General features: G+C 44.0%; 1 protein-coding gene across 1 annotated transcript in view; it reads right to left on the reverse strand.

Annotated features, from left to right (window-relative positions):
- efnb1 (ephrin-B1) overlaps positions 1–16,661 on the reverse strand; it is a 66,390-nt gene extending 49,729 nt beyond the window's left edge. Inside the window, exon 1 of the mRNA XM_061686133.1 lies at positions 15,834–16,661. Coding sequence (XP_061542117.1) covers positions 15,834–15,949 — 116 coding nt within the window. The 5' untranslated portion in view covers positions 15,950–16,661. The remainder of the gene's footprint in view (positions 1–15,833) is intronic.
- Between the last annotated feature and the right edge of the window lie 10,538 nt (positions 16,662–27,199).

The following is a 27,199-nucleotide window of genomic DNA, read 5'->3' on the forward strand; positions in this document are numbered from 1 at the left end:
TTCACGACTGCTGACTCTTGATCATATCACTTCAAAGTCGTATGATTTCTATGCAATAAAGAACACATTTCCATTAACTTTGCGTTAAGCAGAACAAGTGCAATGAAACATATTTTGAACACTCACTTCCCTGTAGCCATACCTGCCCACTGTACACGCCCGTGTATAACCTGAGGACTTATCCTGTTGCACGGCTACGGTCATGTATGTGCACCTATACCCTCACACGTGTTCTTGCACAAGCATTGACTTTACAGTTCCATTCTTATTAAAATCCAACAGTAGCAACACAAGAGAGGATGGGCCTCTAAATGTGGAACTGACAGAGGCAATTACAGCTCGAGCCAAACAGTGGGCTTCCTGACTCACACAACACTGCTGGATAGCTTTCAGATGGATTTGGTCGAATCTTCTACAAACATTGAGTCAATAATGAGGTAATGGCCGATCGTTGAGGAAGAACCATTCACAAGTGATTTGCTTGGGACACTTTGCACCACCGCCTGTCACCCAGCCTAACAAGGGCACCCTGCCAATAGGATTCATTTCCAGAACTGCATACAGGTGTCCTGAGCCCCTAATACTGTCTGTATGTCTACTCACTCCATTTTCCTGAATGCAAGCAGGCCTATGAGGGGTGGAAAAGAAATTGCACTTATGAAAAGCTGATAATTACGCCTGTAATGATTCAGAAAGCGATGAAATCAATGACGAATTTGTGTTCTGAGCAAATGTACAAGACATTAAATTTCTTTAGCACTTTGCTGGGAATATTTATGTCTATTGCTGGCGCTTTCATTATCATAAAACGCATTTAATATTTCCGAGCCGTGTGAGAGGGCGGCCACGCCACGAGTGATTGAGCACGCAAGATTTAGCGGCTCATTCTGCGTCTCCTTGTCTTTCTCCAGCTGGGTCCACATACTTCAGAACCATCACACACGACCCTGATGATGGAGCAGTGAAGAGAGGAGGGGAGGGAGGGGAAGGGGAGGAAGCAGTGAGGACACGGTGCCAACCAGAGAGGCCCACCGTGCCTCAGTCCCATCTCTCCAGCTGAGGGCTTTGATTCGCCTGATTGTCTCCAATATTGAGACACACAATAAACACAACACTTGGCGGACATTTGCAATTCTAATCAGTCCCACTCAACCGGCCTGGACAACCCAGCTTCAACCCTCTGGGATATCACTCATCTGACTGCAAAATAATGACACAATCATCGCCATGGTTACGCTTCTTTTGCATCTCACGAGCAGCCACACAGAGAGGATATTAATACACAGGAGTTCTCTGAGGACTAAATGAATTGGCTAAGAGATTAGCTCGGCTCCCAGGTTAATGAATGTGCCATGCAGGCAAGTTCTCGAGACTTGCATTTGGGGAAAGTTCACACACTGCCCCCCTTCCCACAAATTCACGGGCAGGTCCCCACCTGCCTGTGCGAGGCATGCTGCAACTTCATTTCAATAAACCATTTCTTGTCAACATCACATTCCAACTAAGTGTTTAGATTGTGAGGAAGCAACCTGTCAACTCGTGACACTACTATCTGATTTGATGCACGATGCAACATGATCGTTATCTGCCATAAATTTCTGATTTGACCCTTGTGAAATTGTTGGCTTTTCAGATTGGAATTCAATGCCACTGGTTTTATCTTTTCCAAAACAACCCTTACAAATCATAAAAGACCATCTGCAGGCTTTTAAAGCATGTTTTCATTGACTTGACAACATGATGGGAATAGATTTTCACACGTAAATGAGAGCAAAGCGACATGCAATCATCCCGGTTTTAGTAGCCTGGATGTATTTGCTTTAACAGTCACTCAGAAGATGGGAAATTCAAATTTATTTCAGTAAATAACTGGCACGTCTTATGAAACTGGCATTTGACTTGCAAATCATTCTGATGATTCATAACACCGAATGTCTGCCCTCATTTTCAAGCAAATACCTGCGTGTGTACGAGTGTGTGCGTGCGCGCACAGGCGTGTGAATGACAGCCTGTCAGACGTTATTATCTGTGTGATGTGTGTGTGAGTGGCGAGCAGGTGCAGGGTCACATCACTCGTGGTGAGCTGACACTGTGGACAGGAAACATTACTTTCTGATTTCCCTCTAGAGGGGAAACACTCTTGTCACAATGTGCAGTGCTGCTGTTCAACCTCTTTTTGAAAGGTTATTCCAATATGTGCAGCAGCTAAGTGCGTCTGTGTGCATGTGAGTGTGCCACTCATGACAGATACTTATCTAAAATCCCTTTTAACAGAGGCCATTTCTTTAAAACAACGTAATGACTTTTTTTTTCTTTGTTCTGGCCTTGAAGAGAAGAGTTCTGGTAAACCTCTCCCTTCCCCGTCCTTAGCCTTTGACTTTTTCTGTGTAACAACAATACGAGGGGGTTTAGTTCAGTGTCCTGCGGTCGATCTGTGAGTACGCTGATAAGAGAAGCTGATGGATAGGTTTAATCAGGCGAGCCCAGGGATCAAGACCATGGGACAGATCAATCAAATGCTGTGTGCTTTATAATAGAAGTGGCTTTTATCACACTCACAGGGGTATTTGCTCGCTATTTTTTATTGTGGGAAGGGACCTATTTTGGTTGAGAGAGCAAACTATACAAATAAAGGAAGCGTGTGTTAAAATCCTTAATTGTGAGACTCATAAAGCACAACAACAAAGGTTCATACTTTCAAGCAAACTTCTTGACATGATTACAAATAAAAGCACAATTTTAAATAAAAAAGGATTATTTCCACAAACGACATGAAACAAACAACTCAATCTGCAGATGAGAGATAGCCAGGCTGTGTTCTAACTAGGACACTGTTTTAATACACAGCTGCCTTGTGTGTCTTAAAAGAAACCTCTTATCAGAAAATTTGAGTGACAGGTCTATTTTCTGTTTACTCTCAACTCGTGATAGTAAAAGACAGCTAACACATGTCCTACCCAATGCAATACAAATTATAGTTGATCTTTTCTTGAGAGATCTTATCCCAGCAGACACATACGATGTCAGTGGGTTTCTACAAGCCTTATTGAACACCATATTGACTGATGCAATCACGCAGACACACATCATTAGGCTCATTAACAGTGAATGCAAAAGGGGGCGGGTGGCCTGACTGCTGTAGTCTGATAACACTCAGCAGGCTGTCGGTATGAAAATGAAAAGTGTGTACGTGTTAATAAATAGCTTGTTTGACACGACGCTATTCACTTTCACACCATTCGTTTGCGCTGCGATAGTCGGGCGGATTGTGGCCTCGTAAAGACGCTCCATGTGTTGTTTTAGGAAGCCATTACAAACTGGGCCGTCTCCATTACAAGGGCTATCTGATCGTTATTACCACCATCTGTAGCGCACACTCAAATGTTAATCTCCGCAAGCCAACCATAGCTGACTCCTGAGCGAGCGCTCGCATCCACACCACCTTCCGCTATGATACGAGTCCGCGTGTACATCCAAAACGTGACAGGGGAACTGTTCGGTTGTCACATTGCAGCTTTTGGGTCAACACGTTTACTCTTAGTGGAGCGAAGGGTGCAATCTTGAACCTCGACACCCGTGCGGCCCAATCTCAGCGCCAGGAATCCTCACTCCCTTCAAAGGCTCATCACAGGACGCACATCTAATGCAGAGGGAAGGCCGCTTAAAGCCTCGGCCAGATATGCTGCTTTGAAGCGACTGCTGCACTCGCTCCAATAGGAGAGAAATCATTTCCCTTCCCGCTGCAATTTCTTTGTGTAAAGGGCGCAGCAGTCAGCTCTATTTGGTGGCCACATGTGGGCCGTCTCCAAGAATCACGACACTCCATTCCAGAGAAGGGCAGCAGCAGGATATGAGACTCGCCCGGAAACACGGGGGCTCCTCCACAATACATAGTTATTTATACAACCCCAATTGAAGTTGGGACGTTGTGTAAAATATAAATAAAAACAGACATTTGCAAATCATGCTCAACCTATATTTAATTGAATACACCACAAAGACAAGATATTTAATGTTCAAACTGATAAACTTTATTGTTTTTAGCAAATAATCATTAACTTAGAATTTTATGGCTGCAACACATTCCAAAAAAGCTGGGACAGGTGGCAAAAAAGACTGCTCATCAAACACCTGTTTGGAACATCCCACAGGTGAACAGGCTAATTGGGAACAGGTGGGTGCCATGATTGGGTATAAAAGGAGCTGAGAATTGCTCAGTCATTCACAAGCAAAGATGGGGCGAGGTTCACCTCTTTGTGAACAAGTGCGTGAGAAAATAGTCGAACAGTTTAAGGACAATGTTCCTCAACGTAGAATTGCAAGGAATTTAGGGATTTCATCATCTACGGTCCATATCACCACCAAAAGGTTCAGAGAATCTGGAGAAATCACTGCATGTAAGCGACAAGGCCGAAAACCAACATTGAATGCCCGTGACCTTCGATCCCTCAGGCGGCCCTGCATCAAAAACCGACATCAATGTGTAAAGGATATCACCACATGGGCTCAGGAACACTTCAGAAAACCAATGTCAGTAAATACAATTCAGCGCTACAGCCGTAAGTGCAACCCGTAAGTGCAATTTGAAATTTTACTATGCAAAGCAAAAGCCATTTATCAACAACACCCAGAAATGCTGCTGGCTTCACTGGGCCCGAGCTCATCTAAGATGGACTGATGCAAAGTGGAGAAGTGTTCTGTGGTCCGACGAGTCCACATTTCAAATTGTTTTTGGAAATTGTGGACGTCGTGCCCTCCGGGCCAAAGAGGAAAAAAAAAACATCCGCACTGTTATGGACGCAAAGCTCAAATGCCAGCATCTGTGATGGTATGGGGCTGTGTTAGTGCCAATGGCATGGGTAACTTACACATCTGTGAAGGCACCATTAATGCTGAAAGGTACATACAGGTTTTGGAGAAACATATGCTGCCATTCAAGCAACGTCTTTTTCATGGAAGCCCCTGCTTATTTCAGCAAGACAATGCCAAACCACATTCTGCACATGTTACAACAGCGTGGCTTCGTAGTAAAAGAGTGCGGGTACTCGACTGGCCTGGCTGCAGTCCAGACCTGTCTCCCATCGAAAATGTGTGCCACATTATGAAGCGTAAAATACGACAACCCTGGACTGTTGAACAGCTGAAGCTGTACATCAAGCAAGAATGGGAACGAATTCCACCGACAAAGCTTCAACAATTAGCATCCTCAGTTCCCAAACGTTTATTGAATGTTGTTAAAAGAAGAGGTGATGTAACACAGTGGTAAACATGAACCCGTCCCAGCTTTTTTGGAACGTGTTGCAGCCATAAAATTCTAAGTTAATGATTAGTTGCTAAAAAACATAGTTTGAACCAGTTTGAACATTAAATATCTTGTCTTTGTAGTGTATTCAATTAAATATAGGTTGAACATGATTTTCAAATCATTGTATTGTGTTTTTATTTATGTTTAACACAACGTCCCAACTTCATTGGAATTGGGGTTGTATTTCAAAACAGATCTTCAAGCACACACTAAGTCTTGACTTAGTGTGCGGGAGCTGCAAAAATCCGGCGTACATAAATGAGAAAATGCAGCAAAGGGGCTTTTCAAAAAGCAGCAACACGGTCCAGGGCCAGCGTGCACAAAGTGACCATCTGCAGAGAAATGCTTTCATCTCGCAGACAGAGGAGCAGAGGAGAGGAGCGGAGTGATGTGGCGGTGCGGCTTGTCATGTTTCACAGTGGGAAACAGATGAGCAGAACAGTTAAAAGCAGTCAACGTTTTCAGTGCAGGAGAAGATGAGACTGCAGGGAGAGAGCACCACATAATAGGATACCTATTTGAAATCAAAGTGTGTATATTACTATCACAGTTGAGTCAGTCAAGTCAAGGCAACAACTTTGGATGTAAAACCTCTGCATATTTCATTTGGCGGGTGCAAGGATTGCAGATATTGTTTTTGCTTTAGCAAGCCTTCTCTGCTATTTCCAATATAGGAGCGATGCGAGGCTTCCATGGCTGTGCACATCATGGGGGAGAATAAACACCCATCTAATGGGAAGCACATGTCCAAGAGATGAAGCAGCCTCCCCTCATATGAATAGGATGAAATATAGACGTGTGCCCCACTGCGCAGCAATCACCGCCATAAGCGCCTTGGCGTGGGAGGTGAGGGGGTGGAGGGTGGTATGGGAGAGGGGGGTGGGGAGGGGGGGGTCAGCATCAGACCCCCGACATGCTCTCTCACTCAACACACACAGCTGCCAATCTGGCCATTCTGGAGCGGATTCACGAGGAGGCCGGTGTCTGACAGTGACATCTCCATTCACTCTTGAATTCTTTGTCGCGCCTCTCAACATGCGAGGACACACACACACACACACACACACACACACACACACAGCGCTAAAGGCCATGAGAGGAAGCACAACACTGGGGCATTAAAAAAAAAAAAAACAAAAAAAACATTTTCCCTGCCGTAGGTCTCTGTGGGATTTAGCATGGCATTATGGGAAGATTAGACTTTAGAGTGCTCTGCTATCTGATGTCATTGTTGGTTTTACGTTGTCTGGAAGGCTTGTGGAACTCGGACCTCATGGCAGGCCCATTTCTCTATAAACAAAACGTTCCGGGTTGTCGTTGTGATTGATAGCAGGTTCCTATTGTATCTGTCTGGTATGGCTGTATTGGAAGAAGAATTAGTGGGACAAAAACTCAAGGAAAACGTTCCACATCTGACTCCATCAATCAAGTCAGCAATCAAAATAATTCAATTAAGAGACTTAAATCCTGCTGGCTTGCGAGTCCCTGCTCCAACAGGCCAGAGACAAACTCAATTTACGGACAATCCATACATGATAGCATTAACTCGACTTTAAGGCTCAAATGTTTTTCCATTACTTACATTTTCTAAATATCCAGGGACATTCAAAGGAAATAGTTGAGTTGTACTGTTTACTCAGAGAGGGGACAATTCAAGGGATAAAGCAAACAAGAACAACTTTAATGAAATTGCAGAAAGGCAGCTTGGACAGTTAAACTCCTTTGCAAGTTCTTTGGAAGAAGACTTATTTGCAAAACGTAAGAAACTTGGGAGATGTTTCTCATAGGTCTGCTAAATGGGCGTATATCACAGATGCATGCTTGCAGGGAGACAGAGAGGAGGAGGTTGCCGAATATGTGTGTAATTGTCTTTCTGTGCCGTTTCCGAGGTGTGAAAGGGAATGCGGCCTTGCGCTGTGGTGTCCCGGGGAGCTCCGATTGAAGCGTCAGTCACAGCTGCCACACGGGGCCCCGACGCACAGCAAATCCCAGGACCGGCCCACGCGGGTAGATGGGCCGGCCCCGGGCCTGGGAGCGGCAGGAGACCCAGAGGCCTTTTCTTCCAGCTCCTCGCCAACACAAGGGGGAGCGGCCTCATGCTGGGAGTTTGCTTAGAAAAGGCTGAGCCAAGACTTGGCAGAATGGGTTAACGGAGGCATGCATACATACGCTCACATATACACAACACACACTCAAAAGCTTTTGGGGCTGTCGCCTGTGAGCATGGTGGAGGAGAAGGACAAATCTCATCTAAAGATTTGGGAAACCTTTCTAGCCACATGCCCGTGAGAGCGAGTGAGCTTAGAGGGAGAGAGGGCGAACGAGAGGGCACTAAATTACTGAAGGAATGGCTGTTTTTTTGCTGGGGGCCCGGGAAGCCTAATGGTGGTAAAGTCCTGACGATTATATACTGTACCATTTCCATGCTCCCCCTAATAGTCTCCAGCCTCTGTATGGCGTAGATGGATTATGATGCTTTATAATTAACACGGGTGGGTGTGTGTTGCGGGAGAGAGGGGGGCTATCACAGACCACCCATCTGCCATGCTGACACACTTTTCTGGGGGATCCCTCCGGAAAGGCGGGCTTCTATACCATGCTATTCCATTACATTATCCTTCTATCATTCTATTATCTTACCACTCCATTCAATTACACTGTCACTCCATTAGTGTACTCATAACAGTGAACAAAGAGCTCCATGATGATCATTGATGAGATGTTCAGAGCTCGTTTGGTGCGGCCATGATTCATCCGGTCTTCCAATACTTACTCATATCTGAAGTAGAAGTGCTTTGGTGCTAATTACTTTCTCTTTCTCTTCAACACTGCACAAGCACCAAGAAAAGCTCCATATATTACATTATATTATATTTTCTGAACATAATGATCACTTGCACAACTAATGACATCCAATACAGCTGTATTGAATATCCTGTCTTTTTATTTTGAGCTATTCATTGAACCATATATTCATTAGTGTGGTTAGTAGTGTGGAAGTTTGCAGTGGTATAGAACCAGATTGCGACATATACGTACTGTATGCATGCATTTAGCTTAATTATTCAAATGTTAGCGACGCCTCATAGTATGTTTTCCCAATGAGTGTATATTGTGTTATTTTGTACTCAATAGCATAAATACAATAACATATTTATTTATTTTATTTTTTTATCGAGGAAAGGAGAGGCCACTACACAAAGAGAGTAATAAAACTATGCTGCAAGACAAAAAAACAATGCACATATTTGTATTGGTTTGAAACATAGATCAACAAAAAAAATGGAATTCGTCAACTAACAAAAATGTACTATAACCAGCGTTGGGAAAGTTCATTTTCTATGTGTACTTCAAAGTTCAGTTCACCATTCCAAAAATGAACGAGTTCAATTCATAGGTCATAATTACGATTTTGAATTAAGTTCACCATACCAAAAATGAACTTCTTCGTAGTTTTTTTGTTTTTTTTTCTTAATGTTGCTGACGGCCTATTCCCCTTAAAATACTGGCATTTCATTTTCCCATTGTTGCCACCCATTCGTGCCACACTAGTAGCGAGCTGCAGCTTTCACCCTACGATGTCAAAAACGTGTTGCTTGAATTGTCTTATTTAAAATGAGGAATTCAAAATAAAACATTTTAAAAAAGAGGACTTTTGTCCTTAATGTGCAAACAAAAACACGCAACACAGTATGACAGGAACGATGGTGAAAGGACATTGATAACTTTGCATTCCTCGCAGCTCTGGCTGACTATATTAACAAAATATTTTATCTATTCTCATATGACAAAACAAAATAAATTCCATATCATGACAGTGTGACGTAAAGCGTTTTAACTAAAGCATTCTGATACTAATGATAATTTTGTTTTTTTACAATTATGTACTGTACTTGATAATACTGACAACCGTGATCATTTTGTCCACTTATAGTCTTTGTATGAACGTTTCATCTCTTTTTATCTGTACTTTGGTAAGTGCATTTCGTTCAAATAACTTACTAGCATAATTCTGTATAATTTACTTTCAATATAAATGTTGCATTATTTCATGTCTGATTGTGCGCCTGGGAGAAATCCACCTTAAAAGCCTTAAAATAAGGCATGTAGAGTCCTTTTCAACATCGACTTTCTGACCTTGAAAAAGAACTGCAATGTTTCCGAAGGTTAAGAATGTGCTTTCCCACGACAGCGATATTTTTCTGAGAAGGGCCATCCATATAAGCTAACATTTTGGAAAACAAATTGTCCTTCCAATACTTCCTTGCTGGGCGCTGTACTTCCCCTTCTCCCAAGTCCAAGCACAGCGAATACCAGCGTCCCCACAAAAGTCTTTGCGGTGCCACAAACTGGAGGAAAACACATCTGTCCCCGCCTGCATGCCCATGACAAGTCATGACGTCTTAAAGGACGTGCAGTGCGGCTGCCTGTGAAGGTTGCCGGCCCTGCCCCGCTTCTGATGAGGTCTGCCTCGGCCGCACAGAGGGGCTCGCTGAGAAAGTCGATGAAGTCAGTCCGAATGAGGAGGTTACGAGTTCTCCAGTCGGAGCCGGAGTGGTAATGGTTTTAGAGATGGCTGTCACACAGATCCGTTCCACTGTCCAACACCAGCACTGATCTCCAGCAATCCAAAGCTGCTCGCTTTTCAATCGCTCAACTTCTCTCGCCGTGTCCCCCTGCTTCTTTATTCCCTCGCCTTCCACCTCGCACTGACACATGGAAGTAATCTGGGAGCTGTATGCTGGTCTGAAAGGATGTGTGGTTGAGCCCAGGGCTGTGTTTCAACGCTCTATATTAGCTTCCTTTCCTCTGCTACTTAATCCCCTTCATTTTCATCTGCTCTTATAAAAAAAAAGAACTAAAATGGCAAACAAAGACCGACTTTGCGCATTCAACTTTCTCCCTACTTCCTGTAACTCTGCATACCAACATTTTCAATTAATTCAGCCCAAGTGCAGACAAGGAGACAAGTAAACGTGTTCAAGGAAGATTTTCCCGGGGCCGTGCCGGTGCTTGGCACGGCCGAGGCTGACGGGAACTTTCTCCCACTCGCTGCCAGCTGGGCTGCTGTCTAATGAAGGCCGCTTGCTAACAGCCTGTAAGGCAGCCACTGTTGAGCCACTCCACACTCTTCCTTAACACTTTCACAGGGGCACACTGGCACACTCCTCACACTTCCTTAATGTTCCACTGTGGCTGAACAAAGAACAATAGCACGGTGACATTCTCAAGCACTCGTTTGCTGCCTGCCATAAGCTTACACTTGCCCCTTTCAGATGCAGCCTTCGTGTTTTTAGCAAGAGTGTGAACTTGCACAGTAGCAGAAATTGTACTGACTTCAGTCGTTCCAAGTGGCCCTCCAAGTGCAATTAAATCAAACTGCCATTTTTGGGTGGTAATTATACCTTCTCAATAATGTGCTGCATTGTAAAGAGTTGAGGTGCAGTTTTATGTGTTAAATTCAACAGCCAACCCATAAGTGCTCCACTATCAGTGCTTGGAGTTTCTATAAAGGCCATTTGAAGGACTCTAAATTGTCATAACATTATTAATGTTATTAAGGGCTTCCTAATATTAAAACATGTTGATTAAAATTTTATCGCACCGCGATCACTAAACTGACAGTGAATATATCAGAATCTTACTTTACAATAAACAACGAAATGCTTCTTTGGTGTGATTACCTTACAAGATAGTGTATCATTTTATTAAAGAAAAGGAATTAATCATACCCGTTTATCGTCTTTTTAATCAATCTAAATCTTCTCTGATGTAAAAATAAAAATATATATATATTATATGTTGCATTAAACTTTTAAAAATGATTTCTTAAAATCTGGAAACACCTTTTTGTGCTAGTATAAATTCCAGTTGTAGGTGTGACTAAATTATAAGACATTGTTTTTTAAACTTGGCCACTGTAGCAACTTTCTAATGATTCAGTTCGAGTAAACCGGATTGTTGCTTCCTGCAGACGTCATATGATCACAGAATAAGCTAAATGACAAACACTGCAACCCGGTCTGGTTCCTAAACAACTGCATAACCATTTTCTGTGTTTGAGGGAAAAAACAAGTCTCAAAATCATGAATGACTTCAGTATTGGCCCTTGATCATTTCAATTAATGTTCTGTCCATCAAGTAATTCATGTGCAATGAATCATGCCAGCAGAGGTCTGTCTTTCTGTGTCATTATTCAGCCGTTGTTCCAGTTGTGAATCAGTCTTCTAATATGTCTTCAAAGAAAACCATGTCACGTTGGCCAGGCGGGAACACATGGAGTATGTACAGAGGATAAGGGGGAAACAAAGTTAAATGAGTTGCAAATGCAACTCATTTAACAGAACAGAACAGAACAGAACAGAACTGAGCTGAGCTGAGCTGAGTTGGGAATGTGCAACTGCTTGAATAAACAGAAATGATTCATCAATAGCACAGAAAATCAGTATGATCAGTTTTCAGTGACGCGGCAGCCAAACCGCCAGCGGATAAAGTGACTCCATCTGGATTGAAACTATGAAGGAAAAGAAAACATTATTTCCCGAAATATCCCGAGGAGCTGCTACTCCTTTTCGAGGCCCAGGTGTCCCTGTCGTTACGCGGCCCTGAAACAACAGACGTGTCCACACAGAAGTGCACGCACATAAAAGCAAATGCAGCTGTCGTCCTACCGAGACACAGGGTGCTTTTACAGAAGTGTGTACCAGTTGCTTTGCAAAAGTATTTCTTATTGGTTGGAGCCACTCTCCAGCTCTCGGAATGGGGCTCAAGCTCTAAAGTCCTCTCTGCATGTAATAAGATCTCTATCAGAGGGAAACACAATCAGAGTCGAAAGAGTGAGGTGGGGGCACTAAGGTGCATATCGCCGGGATAAAGGGGGCAAGCAGGCCTCTGACCCTCTCAGCAGTGACCCACACCGCAGCGAGCAGCAGAGGGGAGCGCTCCATGCAACGAACCAAATCCTGTTGCCGGGCTTGTGCTCTTTCTGCTTCTTGTTGAGCAGGTTATGGCAGTTTTGGGTTTAGCGAACAAGTTGGGTTTTTATGTTTGAAAGCTCCTCCTGAAGTTGTATTGTGAATGCCAGCACACAGGAGCGTTTTGAACATTGATTCGCTCAAGTCAAGGCTTGAAACATTGTGCTTTGATAAGAGAGCGTGACAAAAACCAAAGATAAGACAGAGAGGTTCTTAAAAACTAATTGCCACATTGTAAAAAACATTTCCCCATTTACCTTATCAAGCTAATTAGGGAAGCAAAACTTGAACTTTAAATAGAATTCCTATCTGAAAAGAAAGCGAACAACAAAATGATCACCCTTTTCTCTTTCAACAACTGTTATCAAAATGCTACTTTTTATAAGTTGTTGAAGACCAGTGCTAATCAAATCCACATCAGTCATGAAATTTAGTGAAGTATTAAAGCATGCGCTAAACCAGGGCAGTCAACTGTTAAAGTGAGTCAGCCAGCTAAGGTCAATAGACAGCAACATTACGCAGGAAGAGAGTCATAGCAAGGGAGGCTCGCTAAAGAAAAATCTCTTATGCTACTTTTTAATTTCGTGGCCTTTAAATGCAAGTCAGAGGCCAAAAAAACATGTTTCCAAACATCAGCAAAATGCAAGTTTAACCATCAGTGCACCAGACTGTTGGCCAGCCTGCAGCCGTTGTTTTGCTTTATTATTTCAGAGGTGTGCAAGAATGTTTCCCAGCCTCTCCCATCGTGCTGTTTGCCTCCTGAGCTGTGGCAAACAGGCCGCGATGCCTGCGGGTCATGAGGTAAATATTAGCTTGGGAGGGTTGGACGAGAGGACGTGCAGGAGCCACTCGTAGCAACATTGTCAGATTATCATTAAAGTGGCATCAGTAAAGCATTCGTGTGTGTGTGTGTGTGTGTGTGTGTGTGCGTGTGCGTGTGCGTGCGTGCGTTTTGCTGTGTGGATTTTAGCCATACCGACAGGACGTGATCAGTCATAACAAAGTGACATTTTCTGGAGTAATCCCACTCAGCTAAATGAGAGTTAATCCGATTTGCACTGATCAAATGTTACAGTTTTTTTTTCTTTTCTTTTCTTTTTTTTTTTAACCAGCCAAGACGTTGAACCAGCCAACCTCCTTTTGCATAGCCTCTCCTCCATTTTGGCCCAAATTAAACATCAACTATTCATCCTGAAGTAGGGATGGCCATTTTTCTTAAAAAAATGTCCTTCATTAAATGTGAGTGAAATCAATGATCAATTAACCCTCAATAGTTTTGTACATACAGTTCTTTACTTTTAATGGGATGGAAGAAAGTTGTGAACGCCTGCTTCAATGTCAGTGTTGTGTGGAGCATAATAATTCTGCCCAAAGGAGTCGTGCCATAGCATGGATTTAACTCATTTTTTCCTATAGCTGACGTCAGGTTGTTCGTCTTTAGACCACAATCTAGTTGACACTGTATCAACAGCACCCCTGCTGGTTTGCGCCACCCAGTGCACTTTGTTTTGTCTCGGTTGCCATCGTGATTAATTCAGAAGCGATTCCATAGAGTCAACAGAATTTTTAATGATCAGTTAATTGATTACTGACTTTATCCTGAAGTAAAAGTTTGTTTGACTCTTTCCCACAATGCACTTTTGTCGTGATGTATCTTGGCTGTTCAAACACTCTGGAAAGAAATCAATTAAGTGGACTTCAGTTATTGATAAGACTGGCGCCTATGTTCTACCACATTAAAATCCATAACTAATGGCGCTCCATAAGCAACATGAACACAAAGGCAGACACGCTCCTAAATAAAAATAACAGGGCCAGCCCTGCTGGTTTCCTATACTTAGGCTCATAACTCATGGCCTGCAGGGAGGTACTGGTATTGTTATATTTGGTGTCTGTGTGGTACAGTGTGCAAGCAGAGGGCTGTATTAATTTAATAGCCGAGACAGCAGTTCTTCCCAAACTGGGAACAGAAAGTAAGACATCATAAATCGAGATACGTCACCTGATAGTGTACTGCATTGTACATTGCTGTGTTATCACAGCGGAGCGCCATAGGCACTGACGCAGACGGATTTATAAAAAATAAAAATGAAAAAACAATTCTGATTGCAGTACAAGTATTCCTTTTTTATTGGTCTTCAGACAGCACTGCTGACGGATATGTTTCAGAAGAAAAACAGGTTTGTCTGTTGTTACTGCCGAGCCTGCAAACGGCAAGATAATTGTCTATTGTTTTCAAAGCACACACCAGCGGGATAATTAGATTGGGGGAGAACACTTTGCCGAGCGCCTTATTGTTCCACTGTGAACTTTATGAAATATTCGGTCAGCATGGGGAATTGATGCGGAGCAGAGTGGAGAAACAGATGGAGGAATAATCTTTGACTCCCTAAAGCGCCGTGGCAACTTTTGAAGATATTCCCTTCAGGTGACATCGACAATAAATCAATAAATGTAATAAATGTCAGACTGTTTTTTATTTGTCTCGAACCACCTGAGTCTGTTTTAATGTGTTTCACTTCAGTATCCATGGCTGACGACGATTGTAGTGTTTCTGATGGTGTGGGCGAATAAAAGCCGACTGGCCGTCGTGTGGCCATTAGTGTTTGACTCTGACTTCACACACATTTAGCACACATAGACAGTCAATACACATTGAACACAACTGTAATATTCCTACCCACTAGCTGTACAACAAGATCCTATATGACGTGATAGTTGGGGGATAAATCAATTTTGGCCTCACTTGCCGCTGAAGGTCAGTCTCTGGCTCCGAGCCCCCACAAATACAGAACGCCATTTTTTTTTTTTTTTATTCTTTTAACTACATTTCCCCACGTACCGTATGCGATTCAACACCACGCAAACACGGGAGTCGAGACTGAGAGAGTGATAATTGCAACCAGAATGTATTTTATTATAAGCAGTCTGGGTTCACACTGTGCATTGATGAGAATAATAGGATCTTTTCCCAGCAGTGTGCATTTGAGAACCTAACCCCTGATTTCCCTGATTTGATGACCAGAACATCAGCCTGGATCCAAGCGCAATTCAGCTCCCAAGTGTTTAAAACACTTATTCCCCTGTTATCTGAAACCGTGGCTTCACACATTTCTGTGGGTCAGTGTTGGAAGGGTGCAAAGTTGCCCTCCCAGGAGCCAGTGTTCAGAACACCTGGACCAGACTTGATCCATTTAGCTCGACTTGTATGGTTGGCATTACTTTTAATCTAGATCCTGTTGATTACAACAATTAGGATAAATGGTAGGAAATGAGCGAAAAATTCTTAGAACTCCCACATAGTCTTTATTAAAGCAAAAATGTTCTTAATGTAGCGTATGAATGTGCATGTTACAATTAGTTATAATGAGCCATGTATCATGGCGCCTGGGTGAAATTAATCAACACTAAAAAAAAACTATATTTCAGTTGAGCTGTGAATAATTGCCACATTTCACAGAACATTAAAACCCAAACTGCACACTGGCTAGTTTTCTTTCTCCCATTACGCACGTACCCAACGAGTCAAAAAATAAATGAAACAAGAGACTTACTTGGAATTTTGCGAGCTCCAAGTGATGGTCTCCAGAGATTTGGCTGAAAGTCGCACCGATCGACAGGTCAAGATAAAGATCCAGAGGTAATACTTCCAACAAGCCAGACCCGCCATGCTGCTAAATGTACACGCACACAAAGTGGGAGCCGAGAAGGTCGGGACAGAAAGTCCAGCACGGCCGCGGGGAGCTGGACAGCCTTTAGGAGACTATGGGCCGGTGGGAAGGCGAGCGTCGGTCAGTCGGGAGCATGTGAGCTCGCTATCACATACATGTCCTTGTGGCCCACTCGCCCTTGACTGAACCCTCGCTTTCGGTGGATGATGTCAAGTGTCCCGGTTGACCTGTGGCTGACGCACAACCAGCGACCTTCTGGTCAATAGAATTCCAGACGTGAAAGGGACGGGGCGCTCAGTCAGACAGCTTTGTTAAATCTTATTTTTGGGGGGGGCGGGGGGGGGGGGGGGTTCTACTGGTACCTGTCGCTGCCTCCACATCCGTCCATCAGTCACAAGTCCGGTTGGGGATCCAAAATTCCCTTTCACTCCCCGCTTTTCTTATTGGGGAGGAATTGAGTTTCTATTGTAAATATCCCTCCGGTCTCCAGGGGCTGCTCGGCGTGCGTTCCCGCCGGGTATTATGTGCTGCAACTCGGACACGCTCCTTGGTCAAAAAAAAAAAAAAAAAATCATCAAAAATAAAAAAAGACTTTGCGTATGTGCCTGTGCGGGTGGACAGAATACAAAAGCAAGGTAAGGTCAGCTCGCTCAGTGGCTCACACATCAGCCGCTTCCTTCCATGCCGGCGTGTTTCTTTCGCCGTGTCCGATTCGCACTCGCTCCGGCGGCTCCAGCGCGACTGCAACCGGAGATGCGCTTTGGGGACCGCCCATCGCGCACGTACCGCCCAATCGCATCGCTCCGTCCCCACTCGCAGGCAGGAAGCCACGGCATTGGTGGGGGGGGGGAGGGGGGGGAGGGGAGGGGGAGGAGGCGGGGCCAGCCGGTGTTTCTTGGGCTCCTCGGCCCAAATCAAAATGGACTTTGCTGTGCGTTTTCGTCATGCGACAGCCTGGTGGACTTTCAACTATGGCCCCCATAAATTAAAACTCGCTGGAATAGCCCTTTAACATTCGCCCATAAACATATCCCCAGTGTTGACGTTGAAATCAATCTACCTGACTACGATCATTTCTATGTCAACAAAACGTCTAAATTTGTATCAGTCGGGAGTGTTTCAAATGTTTCGAAGTGACAGTATAGTATTACAGTGCGGTAGTTATTCTGGTCCTGTCTCTCTCCTCTTTGAAAGGAATGGTGATTAATGGCCTCTTTGGATCTCTTTCGAGTTGTCCCCTTTTGGGATAATGAACTGCATGAGAACTTATACTCCAGTGTTTCAAGACAATAGCGGGCCGGTAGCCCACAGTCACTGCAGGCCATTCATTCACTGAGGAAGAAATGCTCGACACATAATTGATCATGTCCGTGTCTGTGCCCCCTTTGTGAGTGCGTTTAGTTCGGAGAAACTTTCGACTCATTTTTGTTTTGAAGTGGTCAGCTCAAGCAATGCTGCCCCCTAACGGCTGCGACCGTTGGAAAGAATGCGAGGAGAGCGTGCAGCTGTTAAGGAGCGTTTCCGAACCTTGACCGAGCCAAGGCACATATTTTGCATTAGAAAAATCTCACGGCACACCACCTAACAAAACTGTCACCAAAAAAAAAAAAAAAAAAAAATGATGGACCTCTGCCTTCTAATGGATGAGCGTGTTATTCTTCTACCTGTCACCATACGCCGTTGGCATAGAACAACGATACAAATAAATTAGGATTTTAAATTTTCGATTTTTGAATTTCCATAGGCACACCTGTTGATCTCTCAGAGCACAATAATGTAAACACTTTTAGCTCACACGTGCTTTCATGTAATAAAAATTTCATAATTTACCTTCATCAAACCGAGTGGGGTTTCATCTTTGTTTTTTTGTTTTTTTTTAAATACAGTTTCAGTTGAACAACTAGTGATGGGCCAAGAAAGACCCAATTACATTTTGGGAGGAATCCAGATTCAAGAAATTAGTTTTTTTTTTTTTTGTAAACATAGCAAGATAAGTAATTTTGGGAGATTTTCTTTTTCTTCTAAACGAATTAAGCAGCGGTCTTAAGCGGAGCAGACAGATGCAGATAATCAATCTGAATTTGGAAACAAATTTCCCCCTTTCAGATGAAAGTCAGCAAATGACTGATTATAAAAGGGCTCTAAAAGATTATCCTGATTCATTATTCCCATTTTTCCTTCACGACGTGAACGTGTTCAGTATTTCTGATCGGATACCCTTACTGGCTGTGTTAAGACAGAGTTTGTTAAACGTGTCTCGCTGGAAAGCCGTCTGAGCATTTATTCAACATCCTCCTTGTCTGCTGAATTGTCCATGTAGCTACTATTGTAATAGAAGTACGCTCTTTGTCCTCACTGGTAAGACAATTCAGCCAGTGTACTAGTAACAAAAATATATCTTCCACTACGGAATGACATTTCTGTGCACTAGTAGAATGACTAGGGCGCACTAGTAACTAATTGTTACTAATGAGGCAAAACTGCACTAGTTGACAACTGGGTGCTACTAGTATAACTAGCGAATTATACAATTCTACAAGTTAACATCTAGCATTTCAGTAGTAGGACTAGTTGCAAACAGATATCAACTAGTGCACAGTTTTGCCTCACTAGTAACATGTAGTTGTTCTACTAAAAAAAAAAAATAATAATAATAAAAAAACGAGAAGGAAAGGAACAGCTCATGATCCAAAGCATACGGCATCATGGTAGAGGCATGCCATCCATGTATGGCAACTAATGGCTTGTGCTCATTAGTGGTGTGACTAGTGACAGAAGTGACAAGATCAATCGTGAGGTGTTTTGGGCTTGGCTCAAATGCTGCCAAATGCAACAGAGCAGCGTAGTTGGGTAACGACCCTAAACATACTGTCATAGCAAAACAAGACTTTCTGAAGGCTAATTCATGGAATATTGTTTGTTTCTTAACAAAGTAAAAATAAAAAAATGACATTATCCAAATACCTCAGGAACTAATTATATCTGCCGGCAAAGACTTAGACATTTGGGCTTAACCTGATACGTCTGCAGCGCAGAGCCTCAGATTGACACCTGATCTTCCAGAAAGCAGCCTGCGTAGAAGAGCTTGAGGTCTACCACAGCCAGTGCTAACAGTCCAATAGGAATACGACTCAAAGGGGTTAATAGTCGACATCATACACTACTATGATCAAGCCGTAGCTAGGGATCAGAAGCATTTTATTCGCCAAGCACAATATTACACAGATTTGCTGTGGGAAGCAATCAAAATGAATGTCGAAGCAGCAGCGTTTACCATGACGTGTGGCACTGGGGCAAGAACAACCAGTCGTTGTATCCATTTCTTGGGGATTATGGAAAGAATGTGAAAGATCTACAGAAAAACACATCTTAACGGAGAATGTTGTGCTTATAAGGAAAAAGAAATGTGTAGAATGATGCTTTCAGGCCGCTCACTGTGGCGCACACACGCGCAAGAGTCACCTACAAATTGCTGGCATTTCCCCGTAATGAGGTCATCATGTTAATGTGTACTTGGTGGTGATTAGTGCTTCTATTAAAAGCCAGAATTAACTTAGAAGCTGCTGCAACAACTCGACATGATTTTAATCGGGTGTTAATGTGTTGAAAATGTGTTTCCATGACTTCAATAATGGTGACTAAAACAACATAAATCAAATGAAAGGAGAGCAATTTTCTTGAGTCTTTTGTTTCACTCAAGATGAACTCTGCTACCAAGGACAAAGTCCCGTCCAATCTGATACAATGCACTAAACAAACACAGAAACCATGACATCATTTCTGCAGAAGGGAGCCCACAGTCAGGCCAGCAACCTCAAAGTGAAAATAAATCACAGTTTAAGTAGCCTTCTCTTGCTTTTAATCTGCTCTTAATGAAGTCTGGCACATTTCCCCCTGGTGTGGCTCCGTGACACCACCGTGATCTACGGGCCAGGCTCGGAGCGAGCCGGGCTTTTATCAGGCTGTGTGGACGCAGGTATGAGCCGAGCCCCTCGGCATGCACGGGGTCAAGTGGTTAACCCTCGTTATCTGTGAGAGGACAAGGAACATGTGACTCCAACGTTCCAACTGTAATCAATATCGAACAGCCATTAACCACTGAGACAACACATCCTCAAAAACACACGCTTAAACACACGTTTGCCATCTGTCTCACGCAGAGTTAAGTGTTCTCTATTATAGCGGTGGATACGCATGCCCATAAACAACATGGATTCTCTCCAAACACTAAGGCATTGAAACGGTGGGAAAAGAAAAAACTCTGTTAATGTAAACGGGCTATTTTGGGTACTGTTGTATGAGTTGTTTCATTCCGCTTTGATTCAACTGGAACAGCAGCAAGGCCAAACAAAACAGCCGGGCCATCCGCAGACGTACATTTCCTGTTTGTGCAGCGCTTGATTGCAGTCCAGACATCTTCCTCCTCACTCCGTCGCTCACTTCCTTCTCCATCTTTCCCATCCATCATCTCGGGACTGACGGTGAAGTGCTGATTACAGACAAATAATCACCTCGGATAAACATGTGCTCGTTGGAACATCCCAGCAGGCGATGGGAGCACCCGTTTCCTCTTTTCCTCCCGTCATATCACGAGTCAGATCTGATAGCAAGCCCAGACAATACATGTTTTCTGTGTAACCATTTTTGTCTACATATAAACGTACGGGTGCTCTTGATAGCAATCCTAATTAGTAGATAGGTGTGATCCTTTAATCTTAGTTCACCACAGCTCCTCGCCGTTACAGCTTCTTAAAAGAGCTCAGATGAGATTTCAAAAAGAGAAATAGTCCTTTGAAGCTGAATATCACAAATCCGATGAAGCAAAAGCGGCAGTTATGGCACGCACTCCCGCACAGGCAAACAAACACATTTTATTAACTTGCTGATTATTTGTTAACGTAAACTGCATTTTGCAGGTCTGTGGCCTGGAGGGCTTACAGGGAAGAGCTAAATTGACGGAGAGTATATGCCAAATGCTTGCCCGGGGGATGTTCTGTCCATTCTAATAGAATTACAAGCTTCTGATAGATGCGTCTTTTCTCCAGGGCTACTTGTCTGTCAAACATTAGGTCACACACAAACGCCAAGACGGGTGGGAGGGCGCCCGCAGAAGAGGGGGATGGAAGGCAGTGAGAAGAAAATGTCTGGAGAGGTGCCTCGCTCCCTGCCAAGAAAAGAAGGCAACAAAAGTGAGAAAAGGGGGTGAGGGAGGAATGAGAGAGAAAGAGAGAGGGTGGGAGCTGGTGAAGGAGAGTGAAGTGAATAGAGTTCGGGGTGAAAGAAAGAGGAGAGAGTGAGAAGGGTACAAAAGGGGTGCATTTGAATCCACTCTAATTACGCCCTACGTGATGGACAGGACCTGCAGACATGTCTGCTATTCTTTTCGAGTGTGTGTGTGTGTGTGTGTGTGTGGAGGAAGGGTGTGACGACGGGAGGGGTCGATCTCTAGTAGAGATGTCTACTGCCAGCAGCCTGAATGGGACAAAGACCCGAATAGAAACTTCAAAGCGACCTCTCGGAGCCCCCTCCTTTTCATCTTCATGGTCCCTCGGCGGTGTGATGGGCAACAAGTTCCTGATCAAGTGTTTTGTGCGTGTGTGTGCACGTGTATGTGAGATCCGCGTGCATTTACTGGGGGGGGGGGGGGAACATGCATTTTAATGTGTCGCTTATTTTGTGGATTTGTATTTTTCTTACTCATGAAGCTGTTATGCTTTTAAGAGCGTGTTGCAGGATGCAGAAATAATTGGCGCGGAGGATCTGAATCATTGCCCCCAGCCCCCCCCCCCCCCACATCCCTCCCTCTGAACTGAGCGCTTGGCTCTCTTTGGCAGGACCAGAAGAAAAAGCAGCCCACAGAGCTAACGTGCTGAAGACATGATTGCTGCTAAATCATACAGAGGGATTTAGCATCTAATTTGATCTTGGTCGCCTCACTGATTTTGGCTTGTGTTTTAAGATCTTGTGGTGTGAGTCATCTAATTATTCCATCTAGCGTGGGCTTCTGATGAACATCCACTTACTGTATCTCCACCTTCTCCTCTTCAAAATGTTTCCTCCCACTGCTCTGCCAGTGGCTGCGGTAATAAACAGGAAGACCAGAGGGTGAGGGGCAAGCCAAAAAAGAGACGATAAGATTTGTGTGAGTTGTGTGTGTGCTCGTGCAAATGCAAGACCGTGCATGTGTGTATCTGTCCAGCTCCAGTCCACTTGCACCAGTCAAGCGTCAGGTCAGGATCCAAAGCTCATGGGATTAGGATGTCATTGTTGCTGCCTGGTGTCACCGACACGTCCTCGCTGACATCATCACTCAGGAGCACATGATTCGTTTCACTTCACTTCTTAACTCAATTCAAGAGCCATTAGAGTCCACCTCTAATCTGAGGACTGAATAAAGTAGCCTTATCAGAGTTCTATTTTACCCTGGCAGGTGCAGCGTTGAGGCCCACAGCAGCTTTGATCATATTATTTATCCACCAACCTGTAATATGAGGGCTGTGCGTGAATAAATGTTCCTTTAAAAAGAAAATCCTACCATTGTGCCTTTCTTTAGAATCTTTCCAGCAGCCGTCATCTGCTTCTGGGAAAATACACATGTACTTGAGCCATAGAAAATACCCACCAAGATAACCTTATCGTAAGATATGTTATCCGTCACTCTGATGATGTCATGTGTTTTCAGTGCAGCTATAAATACAATGGACATAAACATTCCTGAAAGCAATGCCCACACGCTGCAAATGGCTAAACATGAGGGGGGAAACACAGCTAATGTCCACACTTCGTTGAGTAGAACCTGAAAGAGACAAATCACTAATTATTAGTTATTGTCAAATGTCAAATTATGTTGTAAGTGCAGCAAGGTAATCTATTCCCAAAAGGAGAAGCTTAAAGGGGTGTTAGGAGAAGAAAACTATGAGAAACGCAGACGAAAAACTGTACAGAGAGGTTAAGTGAACAAAGTGGAATCACATTCAAAGCAGTAATATGATCATGAATTTTAAATTAAAGGCAACATATCACAGAAAAAACAACTTTCTCAGAGCAAATGTTCTATGAAGTCCCCAGTGAAGGCCCAGGTACCAAAAGCATGGTCCACCACTGGTTGTTTGTTGTTAAAGCTAACGGTTTTCAGTATTACAGTTTACTGGTGTTAACTTATTTTTACTCTTGATACATATAGCAATAAAGACCAGCATTCTGGAACAGACCAGGCACCACTGTATGGATTTTCCTCCCATTGCAGCTACTGTACATCAACTTCCACTTTTCTGTGTGGACTTTCCACAAGATATTGGGTGTCTCCCAGCCCTTGATCAACTAATTAATTAGCTAGTTCACTGATTAACGGCCCTCATGTTTATTTGTTTAAAAAAAATACAATTCATTGTATTTTATATAGAAAAAAGAGCAATGTGTAGTTTTAAAAGAAGATTTGGGCTATGAACACATCTTTGGCATGAAGAGATAGAGACCAAAATAAGCTTTATACTCCTAAAATCTAAAGGTGTCCTTGTTAGTAAGCAGCTGAGGCGACACAAGCACACTCAGCCTCCTCATCAAAGCATTAGCAATTACTCCCATGCTCATTCATTCTGGCATAAATCTGCTCTTATCTCCGCTTGCTGCAGGATCTGGGAATATCATCCTCAGCATCTGCGCAAACTACAAACCCAGCCTCTAAAAGCACAACAAAGTGGCTCTGCAGGCATAAATAAAGGAGGGAGGGGCACCGGAAAGAAGAGAAGGCAGCATAAGAAGGAGCAGTGAAAGAAAGATAGGCAGAGGGAGGCGCAAGGGTGTGCTCCTGCTTGTCTTATTTGCCCGGAGCATTTTGACTCGTTGATTTTGCAATCTGTCAATCAGCAAGAAAGAATACTTAAAAGCTGCTTTTCTCAACTGTTATGTGTGACTCAGCCAGCAAAGGTGAATAAAGTTTTCACAGGAAATAAGGATGAGTATGAAGGAAAAGGTCAACAAACTTGGTTGAGGTAAAAGGTCAGAGTTGAACAGTTAGTGGATGGGGGAAGAAGATATGCAAGCGAAGGCCACAGTGTCAAATTTTTTAGAGGGGTTGAGCTAATGGTTGTCTCTAAGAGGATCTGTGAGCTGAACTGAGAAGTTGCTTTCCAAGCAACTGCTTACACAACGCTTTTACTGAAAATGGAAAACAAAAGTCATGTTTGACCATTTGTTTACACAACAATAGAGTTTCAAAGCCTTAAAACATTTGAAAGGGGGCCTAAGATTGAAAGTTTTGGACAACAACACAGGCATTGTTTCCATGTCAACAACAAGGGCTCTATTTTTGATGACAGCACATCGGCGGCCGGGGTAAAATGCTGGCGGATCCTGATTATTGTTTGCCAATTTGGCAGACCGGTCTGCACTAAGCTGGGCATTCTGGCACAGCAGAAGGAGTGTCCTTGGAGATGTGCCTGGCGGAGTCACAATTTGGTGGCAGAAAAGTCATTCTGAACTTGTGCAAGCTCAGACCACATCTCAAGTCCTGGCGCAGGGTTGACCGCTGGTTTAACTTGATTACGGTGAATGTGATTGGGACACAGGCAGACAGATACCGAGCTTGCCGGACATTTTTAAGTCACGTTTGTTTATCACCAGCTCATAATGTATTTAATAAGGACAACCGCTCAAAATTGTCCCCTTTTTCACAGGTGAAACATGCCCTAGACCCCCTGCAGTTTGCCAACCAGACCCATGTTGCCGTGGATATGATATGATGCTGTCATCTATCTGATCACTCACACCTGGACGATAGCGGAGGTACTGTGAGAGTCTTGTTCTTTGATTTCTCCAGCGTCTTCGGTAGAATCCAACCTTTTCTGCTGGGTAAGAAGCTGCTTCAGGTGAGTGTCTCATCGTCCAGCGTCTACTGGATCAGTGATTACCTGTAAACAGGCGCGAGTTTGTGCGTTTGGGCAGCACCATGTCGGATGTGGTGATCAGTGATGTTGGCGCACCACAAGGAACTGTTCTGTCTCCATTTCTGTTCACCTTGTACACCTCAGAATTCCAATACAACTCTGGATCTTGCCATCTGCAGAAGTTCTCTGATGACTGCTCAATGGTGAGGTGTATTAGGGAAAGACCAGAAATAGAGTACAGAGAGCTGGTGGACAACTTTGTGGACTGCTGCATCTGGAATCATCTGGTCCTCAACACGAGCAATACTAAGAATAAGAAGCCAGTTGTGGATTTTAAGATGACCAGGACCAGTACCACTCAGCCTATCACCATCAGGAGGCAGGAAATTGAGATTGTGCTGTACTGTAAAGGACTTGGGAGTACACTTAAACAATGGACTGGATTGGAGCACCAACGTGGAAGATGTTTATAAGAAGGGAATGAGCAGAGCGTATTTCCTCAGGAGGCTCAGATTAGTGCCAGAGATACAAACAGAATGAATCAACTCATTAAGGCTGATGACATCATGGGACTGAAGATGGAAATGTTGGAATCAGTGAGGGACCAGAGATCACTAAGCAAACTACTCTCCAGGTTGGATTATCACTTTCATCCGCTCCACGACACTGCAACTGCAAAGTAGCTCTCTCTCTAACAGACTAATTCAGCTTTGCTCACCATGCTGCACTTTAAAAATAAGTCAAACGAAAATACTTATTTTGACTTGATGACGTGTCAACCAACTGCCATCAGTGCCCCTGGACCGTTTTTTACCTTGTTAACCCAGTTTGCTGGATGGTCAATGTTTGCGGTTTCCTGCTCTGTGATCAAGCGCCGCATTGCTCACACGTGACAGAAACGACCCAGGTGACAGATGAGCAAGTCTCCAAACTATTTTGGGGGGATGTTTATTTTGCTCACACTCGAGCAGCGTCTTTCATTGTGACCTCTTTATCACGCCCCCGCTCTTACTACCTCCCTCCTCTCCCCGCCACACAGTGCCCAAGTAGAAACCAGTACCCACTATGATGTCGTAGTATGAGACTGTAGAATGTTACTTCCCAGTTCAAAGCGAACACCAGCCCCACAAATGCCCCCTGGGTCACAAATGTGTTTTTGCAGACAAAATGTTACAAGTAAATGTTATGAAGAAATACCTCAGCTCCAGGTGCTGGGCTTGGGGTCATGGGTGAAAAGTGAGGGGTCACACACTGCCCCCTCAGGGCTGCGTGAACCCTGACCTCACAGGACTGATGAATTGTGTGCTAACAAGGACCAGCTCTCCCTTTACTGTGCCTGCACTCTCTCGTCTTGTTTTTGGCTCCGGCTAATTCGACCCCGCCCCTCCCTCCTCATCTCCAGGGTCCGGCTGCAGAGTCGTTATACCTGCTCGAACCTTTAAAGTACCTCACCAACTGTCCTCTCCCTGGGATTTATAATCATCATCATATCACAGTCAAGTACAGTTGGACTCTTGCATCATCTACCCCCTGTCTGCTAGTCCATGCAATACTTAAGAATAGATTGAATGAATTCATATTGGGAGGGGTGTTAAATCTCGGCCAGCCATCGAAGGCTTCTCGATCTAATGAGGCGAGCCTACCTCGTCGCTGGCTCATAGTCACACATAAGTGAAAAGCTAATCACTGGCACGTGCATGGGCAGCTCACACCCTGCCCCCATACACACACACACACACACACACACACAGAGAGAGAGAGAGAGAGAGACATTGCATTAACACACATCTGCATCATTACACACACACACCATCCATAGAGCCAATTAAAGAGACGAGTCTTATTAGTGGAGGTGTCCCGGCTCTCGTTAATCACTGGGGTTTCCTGGCAGGGGCTTAGTGACACTGTGAGCGCTTCGTCATCTTTATGGAACCCGTCTCATCGCTCCTTATAAGACACTCATCCAAACTTAGCGAGACTCATGATTTAGCCGAGCAGCTTGGCCCAGCAATGCATTCAGTCATCTGCGGGTCACCTTTGAATGAGCTTTGAGGGATTGGGGAAGAGGGAAGCGTACAAGTGAAGGTGCGCACGCATGCAAGATTTCCACTGTAAAATGACTGTAGTCGTTCTTCTTTCTGTATGAAAAGCCATTATTATCCTCGCTGCTCGAGTTCAGACCCACTGGGACGAGGGATGGTGGCCCGAAAACAATAATGTAACATGAGGTGAGAAGCTGTAGAGAATCCGATTCCAGGGTAAATATCCGTGTAGTCCCGGCTAAAAAGTGCTCTTGTTTTCTCGCCTGGTGGGGCTGAATGGCCCACTTGGACCTTTGGACCACCTGCAGCTCTGCTGATGACA

Source organism: Phycodurus eques, chromosome 9 (genome assembly GCF_024500275.1).
Source record: "Phycodurus eques isolate BA_2022a chromosome 9, UOR_Pequ_1.1, whole genome shotgun sequence".
NCBI lineage: Eukaryota > Metazoa > Chordata > Actinopteri > Syngnathiformes > Syngnathidae > Phycodurus > Phycodurus eques.